This window comes from Desmodus rotundus, chromosome 3 (genome assembly GCF_022682495.2).
Source record: "Desmodus rotundus isolate HL8 chromosome 3, HLdesRot8A.1, whole genome shotgun sequence".
In the NCBI taxonomy this organism is placed as follows: Eukaryota; Metazoa; Chordata; class Mammalia; order Chiroptera; family Phyllostomidae; genus Desmodus; species Desmodus rotundus.
The window spans coordinates 155,556,890-155,566,381 of NC_071389.1; the positions used below are offsets into that span (position 1 = coordinate 155,556,890).

The window sequence follows — 9,492 nt, forward strand, 5'->3', positions numbered from 1 at the left end:
CTCCTGAGTGTGACACCCTGTGCCTCATGCTTAGACTGTGCTTGCTAAATGTCCAGTGAGGCTTGAAGAACAGGGCCAAGGTCATCTCCCTTATAATACCCCAGACCCCAGGAGTCGGGACTGGCCATTCCGCTGGAGTGAGCCTCCGGGCAGAGCCAGGGCTGCCTGGGCTGGGACTGTGGAGGTGCCTCCAATGTCCTTGGTGACTCGGCGCTTCCCTCCCACTCGCCAGCTTTCCTCCCTCCCCCCTTACCCTGCCTGGGGGCTTCTTGCCTCCCTAGCAGTGCTCTCTTTGCCTAAAAATGTCCCTGCAATGGTTTCCCAGCCAGGTGTGTGAGGCAGGGGATGGAGGCCTAGTTCTGGAGGGAAGCGGGAACTGTAGCTGGGGGGACTATTGGGAGCCAGTCAGCGCCCTATTCACAACTTCCCATTTCTTGCCACTTTCTGATTTTTCCAACTGTTTTTGCTTCTGTTTTCTCCTCCCTCCTCTCCCTCTCTGTCTCTCTCCTTCTCTCTCTTTCTCCAGCCTCTTGAGACTCTCTCTGCCTTCCTCGCCTCTCTTGGTCCGCCTCGCCCTCCCCATCTCCCCATCATGCCCCCCGGCCCCTCCCTAGCCTTGAGGCCCAGGGACTGGGTTTGGGGGGCCTCCCAGCCTGGGCTAGGGGCCCTGAGTGGAAGACAGTGGTGCAGACGGCCCCTCGAGCTCCGACCGTCCCGCAGGGCCTGAGCAGAGCCAGCTGGGGCTTAAAACCTGCTCCTGGCCCAAACCCCAAGTCCCGCCCAGGTAACGCCATGCCCCCTCCTCTGACCGGGGAGGCAGGCGAGATGCGGCCGGCAGAGTGCTGGCCAGATGCGGGCTGGTGATATGGACTGAAGCTGGGAAGGAGACGTCGTGCTGGGACTGGGGATACAGGAGGCCTTGCCTTGGGGCGGGGGGGCACTGGGGAGGCAGCTCTGTCTGCCCAGCTCCCTGCCCCTGGGGTCCTGGCCATGGGGAGGGCACCGCCCATGGGCCCTGGCTCCTGGGGGAAGCCTTGGATGATGCGGGCCCTGACTCTGGCCCCCGCAGGTGGACACTGACACCATCTGGAATGAACTGCACTCTTCCAATGCAGCCCGTTGGGCCGCCGGCAGCGTGACGGATCTGGCCTTCAAAGTGGCTTCCCACGAGCTGAAGGTAGGAGGTCTGGCTTGGAGGTAGGCAAGCCACAGGAGAGGTAGCAGAATGGGGCAGCAGGGAAGGCTGGGCCCAGAACCCCGGATATCTCATTTCTCTGGGAGAGCACCACAGGGTTTTGGAAGGGAAATCGAGAGCTCTGGGAACCAAAATGAGATTTGAACCAGGCTCAAATTACTTGGTGGAGAGTCCAGCCACTCTGATCCAGGACCTTTGATCTCTAAGAGATGCAAGGTCATGGTCATCCAGGATCGTTTAGCACAGCCCCAGTGTGTGACTGTAGGCAAGGTGCAGAGCGTCTCTGGACTCCGTGCATCGGCAGATTGGTTCTTTGCAGTGCTGAAGTTTTGCAGACCGGGTTGGTGCTCTGGGCTGGGCACCTTACAGGGGTTTGTCCTGAGGCTCCCCCTCCCCCTCACTCTTTAGATGCTCAGCCCAAGGTGGTCACGATGTCCTCAGTGTCATTTTTCCTTGGTGGGTCTTCACAGTTAAGGGAGCAGCCCTGGGTTTAAACTCCTGGCTCCACCGATGAAGGAGGAGGCAACCAGGCAGCTTTGCACAAGTTGCTTAACCTGCCTAAGCTTCAGATTTCTCATGTCTGTAAACTAGAGATAAAACTGTTTATCTTATGGAGATACTGTGAGAATTAGATAACATTTACCCCAGAGAGATGTTGTAAAGATGAAATCCAGTGTTTATAAAGTGCTTAGTACAGTGCCAGGCACGTAGGTTCAGCTCAGCAAACAGCTGTTGTTATTACAAGGAGCTAACAGCCAGAACACACTAGGGCAGGGGCTTCTGCGTTCACGTCCAGCGGGAGAACAGAGGATGCCCGGCCTGGGGGCTGAGTACCAGGGCACTTCAGATCCATCCTGGCCACAGTCAACTGTTTCCCTATGACTCCTTCTCTGGGGAGGAGCCTGGGGCTGGGGACAGGTTCACGGAGATGGGGTCAGAGGGCTGGCTGTTTGGTTGATAAGCCTTCTTTCTATTTCCAGAACGGTTTTGCTGTGGTTCGACCCCCAGGACACCATGCAGACCATTCCACAGCCATGTAAGGCCCAGAGGAGGCTTGGGTGGGGTGAGCCTTCTGGGGCTGGACCAGGCCAGGAGTGGGTGGAGAGAGGAGGCTGGACAGATGGAGGCATGGGAGAGAATGGGCCGTCAGGACCTCTCTTCCCTCCTTCCAGGGGCTTCTGCTTCTTCAACTCAGTGGCCATCGCCTGCCGGCAGCTGCAACAACAGGGCAAGGCCAGCCGTATCCTCATTGTGGACTGGGTAGGTGCCGGTGCCTAGGCCCTTCAGACCTGAGAGCCCTGGGGAAAAGAGCCCTGAGCCTGGCGTCAGAAGATGTCATTTCATGTCCTAGTTCTGCATTGGCCTCCTGAGCCTCAGTCCCCCCTCTGTGTAAGATGTGGGTGAGGATAACATCCACCTCACAGGGGCGGTGAGGACGCCCAGAGGAAATGGTGAATGGGAGGACCTTCAGCCATAACAGACTCCCACAAGGGGAGACCCATTTGAGTGCTGCCTTTTGGCCTCTTTTGGCTTCCTTCTGCAGATCAAATTTCTCCTTTTCTCCTATAGGGACTGACAGCAACAATAACGGCAGATAACATTAGCATGCCACTAATCGCACTGAGAGTTTTTACCTGCAGTGTATTTAATCCTGACTATCACCTGGTCCTCAGAGAGGGAAAGTGAGCACAGAGAGGTTAAGTAACTTGCACACAGCCACGCGCATAATCTGTCCTGAGACTGGGATTTGAAACCAGGTGGCCGGCTGCAGCGTGCACGCATCTAACTGCTAAGCTGCCCCACTCTGCACTGGCTCTGTGAATGGGACATTCCTATGCAGAAGCCGAGGACTTTGGAGGAGCTTTCACACTTGCACCCATGCATGGTCCTGTGAAGTTACCAAGTGCAAGGCCATGGCTATTCCTAGGACAGACAGTACTGGGCCTCCTGTACCTGCCCCTCAGTAGCTGAGCTTGGTCTCTAATCCCCTGCATTTCTCTGTGACCTTGGATACGATGCAGTAGCGAGGATTTCTGATGTGTGTAACCCTGGACTCGCCCCCCCGCCCCACACTCTCTCACTGTCAGGCCTGCCCTTGGCACACCTCCTCCCCTTCAGGGTCTTGTGTTATAGCCACCCCCCTTCAGCAGGTTACATACACATCCGTACATACACGGAGAGACTGAGGCTCAGAGACGGCCCGTGGATTACTTGGGGCCCCTCAACTGTTTAGCTCTAGGGGCCCCCATTTCCTCACCCCCAGTTTAGGGTCCTGACCCTCAGAATGGTCACTGACTTCAAACCCTTCCAACCTGTTCCAGTCTCCATCTCTCTGCGATCAGACCTTCCCTAATCCACTGCCCATCTCCCACATAGGATGTTCACCATGGCAACGGCACCCAGCAAACCTTCTACCAGGACCCCAGTGTGCTCTACATCTCCCTGCATCGCCATGACGATGGCAACTTCTTCCCAGGCAGTGGGGCTGTGGATGAGGTAACCAACCACGTGGCGGGCCTACCCCTTCCAGCCCTGTTGACTCTCCCTCGTGGCCCTTACTTTGCCTGTATCACAACTGGCTGCGTGATCCTGGGTGGATTGTTTAGCCTGTCTGATTCTCAGTTTCTTCATCTGAAAAGTGAAGAGGGTGCCCGAGCTGGTCTTGCAGCACGGACATCCTGGCATTCTCCTGGGACGCTGCTCTCCTTATGTCTCTCTTGTGTCCTCTTTTCCAGGTGGGAGCTGGCAGCGGTGAGGGCTTCAACGTCAACGTGGCCTGGGCCGGAGGTCTGGACCCCCCAATGGGGGATCCTGAGTACCTGACCGCTTTTAGGTAAGTGCTCTGGGGGCCCATCAAGACCACCTTCTCCTGCCCTTTTTCCCAATAGCACCAGGTTGGAGGCAGTCGTTGGCTTGTCAGCCTGTCCTCATTCAATTACCAGACATTATCAGCCTACCCCAGAACCAAGGCAAACAGAAGGAACCCCCTGTTACACTGGCCTCTAGTAACCTTCAGTCCCGATGGGAAGACAGGAAGCAGAATGAAAAAGTCAAAGGGTGCTTTATAAAGTCACACATTACCAAGAGCCAATGTTGAACTGAGTACTGGGCAACAGGCAGGGTGGAGCGAGCGAGCAGAGAGCCAATTCAGTCAAAGAAAGCTGCCTGGAGGAGGTGGGCTTTGTGCAGAAGATGAGAAACTTAAATTGTGAAGAAAGAGGGAAAGCAGATGACATCTATACTGGGGAAGTTGCTTAACAAAAGCCATTCTAGAAGAGCCACTTTGAGCTCTGTTGGGAAGCCGTTATTACAGGGGTCCGGCACAAATTACACCCCTTTTTTATTACAAAATCACAAGCATGTAATTCTGTAACATAACAATATCACACTCAAGCACACCGTATGGCACTTTAGGTGAAATGTTTAAATTAAAACTAAACTGTTATACCCATATCATTACCCTACCAACCACACTCAAGCAGATGCTACTTCTGCTGGACCCTGTATTTCACTTGGGGGCCCCTCTACTCCATTTGGGAAAGGGATCCTTGGAAGTAGGTGGCCAAGTGATTTTCTGGAGATATTCCCCATGAGAGCTGATTCTGTAGGAGCCCTGGACTGGGTTCCTGGCATCTCTGTGCCCACAGCCCAGGGCCTTGAAAGACACCAGCCCGGACCCCAGAGGCGGGTCAGGGATGGAGGGAGGCAGCTGTCAGCGGTGGCTGAGGAGAAGACGATGGGTCTGGGCCGGCCAGGGTCTCAGAGTGTGGTCACCTGGTCAGCTCTTGGGTGGTGAGTGGTGAGGTGTGGTCAACTCAGACCAAAGTGGGTGGCAGCTAAGTACTGAGCACTTCCAGTCCCTGAGGCTTAGTGACTTGTCCCTTTCCTGTAGCCCTGCCCACTGCACTCCACAGACACACACATTACTCCTCTTTTATTCCCTCTGGTTCCCCATCCTTGGCTTCTTCCTGCCTTGTGCCAGTTAAGAGCACTGGGTAGCTGAGTCCCTAGGCTGTGCCGGGGACCTGGGTGGCTAGCCAAGGTCAAGGAAGTCAGAGGGATCCACTGATACTTCTGGGAGATTGGATATCTTGGAGTCCTGAGGGCAGGGTGCCCACAGTAAAGTTGGCGGGAGCGGGCTGGCACTGGCTGCAGGCCCTCGGTCCCTGTCCCCAGCAGCCCTGCACGGTGTGGTGAGCCCTCCTTCCTGCACTCTTACAGGAAAGTCGTGATGCCCATCGCCCGAGAGTTCTCTCCAGACCTGGTCCTGGTGTCGGCTGGGTTTGATGCTGCCGAGGGTCACCCGGCCCCACTGGGTGGCTACCATGTTTCCGCCAAATGTAAGGAGGGCCCAGCCCAGGGGGATGAGTGTGAGGACTGGAGTATGGCAGCAGGCCCTGGAAGTCCCTGGAAGTCCCTGCAATTCCCTGGGTTCTCCTAGCCTAGCGAGCCCAGGGCCCTTTCTCATGGCCAGCTCCATTCACCATGGAAGGCTTGACTGAGTCACACCCTGGGGACACAGGAAGGACTCCCCCACCCTAACTGTGTCATTCCCAGGCTGGGCTGGCAGCTTCTCCTGAGGGAGGATAGGGAGGAGCAGTGTTCTCAGAATGAAGGGAGCCTACTCAGCCTGCGGGGCCACAGGGCCTGCAGTACAGAAAGAGAAGGTAGTGTGGCTCCGTGAAAACACATCCAGCTGGTGTTGATGCCCCCGGTTCAAGTCCTAGCCCTGCCATGTACTGGCTTCGGACTCATGTGCAAGTCCCTTAACCTCTCTGAGCCCTGAGTGAGGCATGCTAATAGGTCTGACATGGGACTCGCTGTGAAAGCACTGGGGAAGGTAGAGAGTTTCGCATCTGTGTCATTATTTACAAGGGAAGAAGAAGCAGGACATAACAGGTAGAGAGGGTCCACCTCTCCTCCACTGCCACTGCCTCCTTCCTCCGCCCCCGCCCCCAACTATCTAGGTTTTGGGTACATGACGCAGCAGCTGATGAGCTTGGCGGGAGGCGCAGTGGTGTTGGCCTTGGAGGGTGGCCATGACCTCACAGCCATCTGTGACGCCTCCGAGGCCTGTGTGGCTGCTCTTCTGGGCAACAAGGTGAGCTGCTCGTCCCCCTCCATGCCTCTGTGGGACAAGGAGCCTGGCCCTCCCAGGTACTGCCCCAAAGAGCAGACAAGTGGGGTGCCTCGCTGAGGGCTCACCAGGAGGGTAGGGGTGGCCAGGCCTGGAATGAGGGGACAGAGTGGATGCCTCTTCCCCAGTTCAAGCATGGAGCCAGCGTTTCCTACCCGAGGCAGAGCCTAGGCACGTGCCTCTCTGTGCCCTGAAAGCCAGGGCCCTTGGGGTGAGAGAGTGGGGCTATGGGTCCACAAGACTGGTGGCTGATGTAGTCTTTTCTTCTGGAGGTGGACCCCCTCTCAGAAGAAGCCTGGAAACAGAAACCCAACCTCAATGCCATCCGCTCTCTGGAAGCTGTGATCCGAGTGCACAGTGAGTGTGAGGAGGGGACACCCACTGACCCCAGACTTGGTAGGACCTCTGGGGGGCTGTCCCCAGTGACCAGGGTCCCAGAGCTTCCATAGTCAGCCAGGCCAGGAACCCTGGGGCTGGCCAGGAGTAGGCTTCCTGTATATTACCTTAGCCAGCATGGTGGGGCAGCCACCCCAAGAGTGGACACCCTTGGAGCCCTCCAGATGGACCCAGCAGGGACCACCAGAGAGGCCTCCTCAAGGCAGGACTGGCCTCCCATTTCCAGCCACATCCTAGGCCAGGGCCAGGTAAACGGCTACACCCAGGCCTTGCTTGAAACACTTCTGGAACTTTACATGCTGGGCCACGCTCTGGGCGTGTTCCGTGGACTTGACCTCTCACAACAATAGATAGGGTGGGCATGTCCACATGGGAGCCCAGGGAGGTGAGTGGCTTGCTGATGGCCATGCAGAGCAGCCGTGATGATGGCCAGCTCTCCTGGTGCTGTGTCCTTCCCTCCTCCCATCTGCTCCTGTCCTGTGTGCTGGACTGACCATTGCTTGGAGCTGACGTGAGTGGAACCCTACGCTCTAGGAGGCCAGGCTCAGGATCTGTGAGGTCTCTCCGATTCAGACCATCCAAGGAAAAGTGGGCCCTACTGGTGCTCCTAGGAAGCCTGCTCCTACGGGAATGGTTCAGAGGCCACCTTTCAGCCAAAGGGCTAGGAGAACAGCTTGGGTGCCTTCTAGGCCACCTCATAGCCACACTGAGTGTGCTCTGTCCCCCTTGCCAGGGCTACGTTGAGGGCCATTGACTGTGGGGGCCAAGTTGAGGAAGGCATTGTGTTGAGGGTAGAGGCAGGTGAGAGAACCAGTCCCAGACTGAGGATCCACTCTCAGGCCCGTGGCCTGAGATGTGCAGTTGCAGCGTCGGTCTAGAAGGTGTGCTGCGGCCAGCTGGAGGAACTTGTTTTCCCCAACCCTTTCTGACTCGGCTTCTCATCCCAGGTAAATACTGGGGCTGCATGCAGCGCCTGGCCTCCTGTCCAGAGTCCTGGGTGCCCAGGGTGCCAGGAGCCGACGCAGAAGTAGAGGCAGTGACCGCACTGGCATCCCTCTCCGTGGGCATCCTGGCTGAAGAGAGGTAATGCCAGACCCCTGGGCAGTAGCCTCTCCACCCCTTGTGCCCTCCCAGCTTGAGGGTCCCAGGTTCTGGCACGGCCACAGCAGCCTTCTTAGTCTTCCTGAAGCTGCGCTGAGGCCCTTTCTGTAGCCCCTGGCTTTTCCTTCCCCAGGCCCTCAGAGCAGCTGGTGGAGGAGGAAGAACCGATGAATCTCTAAGGCTTTTGGAACGGTTCTGTCGGCCCACACTGCCCTTCAGACCTGGTTCTCTTCTCACCTCTGGCAGCAGCACCTGTTCTGGGGTCTTCAGAGATCCTCTGGGCAGGTAGTTGCGGCCAGAGCACAGCCCCTTGCTAGTGGCCCCAAGGGGCCCAAGAAGGCCCCTGGGTCTAAGATAGGGACCAAAGAGGACCCTGAGGAGGCAGGCAAGGCAGCCTGCCAGGCCCCAGTAGGGTTCTCCCAACAACAGAGCCTGCCCCCTGTGGGGTCTGGGCCCCTGCTGGGTCCCCATTCCTCAGGACTGCATGGAGGAGGACTGGCTCAGTTGGGCCCACCCATGACCACTATTCTTGGCCCACAGACCCCTGACTTTGCACACAGCCCCAGGCTCCACACAGAAATGTGAACTTGGCCTCAGCCAGGGTAGCCCTTCCTAGGCTCCGAGGGCTGCACTGGGGCGGAGGGGGATGGGTAGGAGTCACCTCTCCTTTTGCCTGTTTACTGAGATGAATATGGAAGCGGCGCCTTCCCCCCAGTCCCCGGCCCCCCCCACTCCCCTGCGCCACCACTGGGCAGTGAAACAAGGTGCCCTCGAGGGCAGTCATCAGTAGGCCTCCCTTCCAGTCCCTGCCCCTGCCAGAGGCCACCCTACGTGGACCATCTCAGTGCCCTGGTGGAGCAGATGGGTGCTCTTGGAGTCCTGTGCTTCCTGATCCAATGGTGCCAAACCCTCATCTCCCCTCAGAAGCGCAGTGTGACCCCCAGGGATCCCTCGGCCACTGCCCTCCTCCAGGGACGTTCTCTTCCTGGGGTCTCCCCCACCCCGGCTCTGACACCTGCCCCAGATAGGACTAGCTTGGCTGAGGGGAAAGGGGGTGGGAAAGTAGATGCAAGACATGGGGGAGGGGAGGCTGCCCTGGCAAAGTCAGGGCTCCTGGGGTCCAGGCCTGGGGCCAAGAAGGAAAGTATTTGAGTGTATGTGTGAGTGTGTGTGTGTCCGCGTGTGCGCATCTACGTGTCTTCCTGATGACTACCACACCCTGTGTATGTATGCATGTTTTTGTAAAAAAGAAAAAAAATGGGAAAAAAAATCTGAACAATAAATGTTTTATTTGCTTTAAAGGTGCATGTGATAGGGCATCCCAGCGATGAGGGCTGTGCGGTGGGCGTGCGGCGTCTGATTCAATGTGGAGGCGAAGGGACCAGCCCCCCTCCAGCTCCTCACCCTTTGTGGCAGCGGCCCTGCAGCAAGAATCTGTTCTGCACACACCCTAGCTGCCCCCCGCCCGCCCCACCTGGGGTAGTAAAGAGGCAGCAGCTTTGGGCTGAGTCCATAGACAGAGGGCCCTCGGGGGGTGGGGAGGGATGTATCAACGTTCAGACCTGGCTCACTACGTCACCCCAAAGAGTCATCAGCCAGACTTTCCTGGGCTCCAGTCCCAGGAGGGAGATCAGGTATGTCATCGTCGCCTCTTGGGGCCTCT

The 9,492-nt window shown here is 57.4% G+C and overlaps 1 protein-coding gene across 7 annotated transcripts in view; it reads left to right on the forward strand.

Annotated features, from left to right (window-relative positions):
• Positions 1-9,130, forward strand: part of HDAC7 (histone deacetylase 7) — a 34,557-nt gene extending 25,427 nt beyond the window's left edge. For all 7 annotated transcript variants that reach the window (XM_053921570.2, XM_045184134.3, XM_024575493.4 and 4 more), the window contains 10 exons: positions 1,070-1,177; positions 2,176-2,231; positions 2,368-2,455; positions 3,572-3,691; positions 3,931-4,028; positions 5,417-5,535; positions 6,163-6,296; positions 6,605-6,689; positions 7,676-7,811; positions 7,963-9,130. In XM_053921570.2, coding sequence (XP_053777545.1) covers positions 1,070-1,177; positions 2,176-2,231; positions 2,368-2,455; positions 3,572-3,691; positions 3,931-4,028; positions 5,417-5,535; positions 6,163-6,296; positions 6,605-6,689; positions 7,676-7,811; positions 7,963-8,008 — 990 coding nt within the window. In that variant the 3' untranslated portion in view covers positions 8,009-9,130. The remainder of the gene's footprint in view (positions 1-1,069; positions 1,178-2,175; positions 2,232-2,367; positions 2,456-3,571; positions 3,692-3,930; positions 4,029-5,416; positions 5,536-6,162; positions 6,297-6,604; positions 6,690-7,675; positions 7,812-7,962) is intronic.
• The last annotated feature ends 362 nt before the right edge of the window (positions 9,131-9,492 follow it).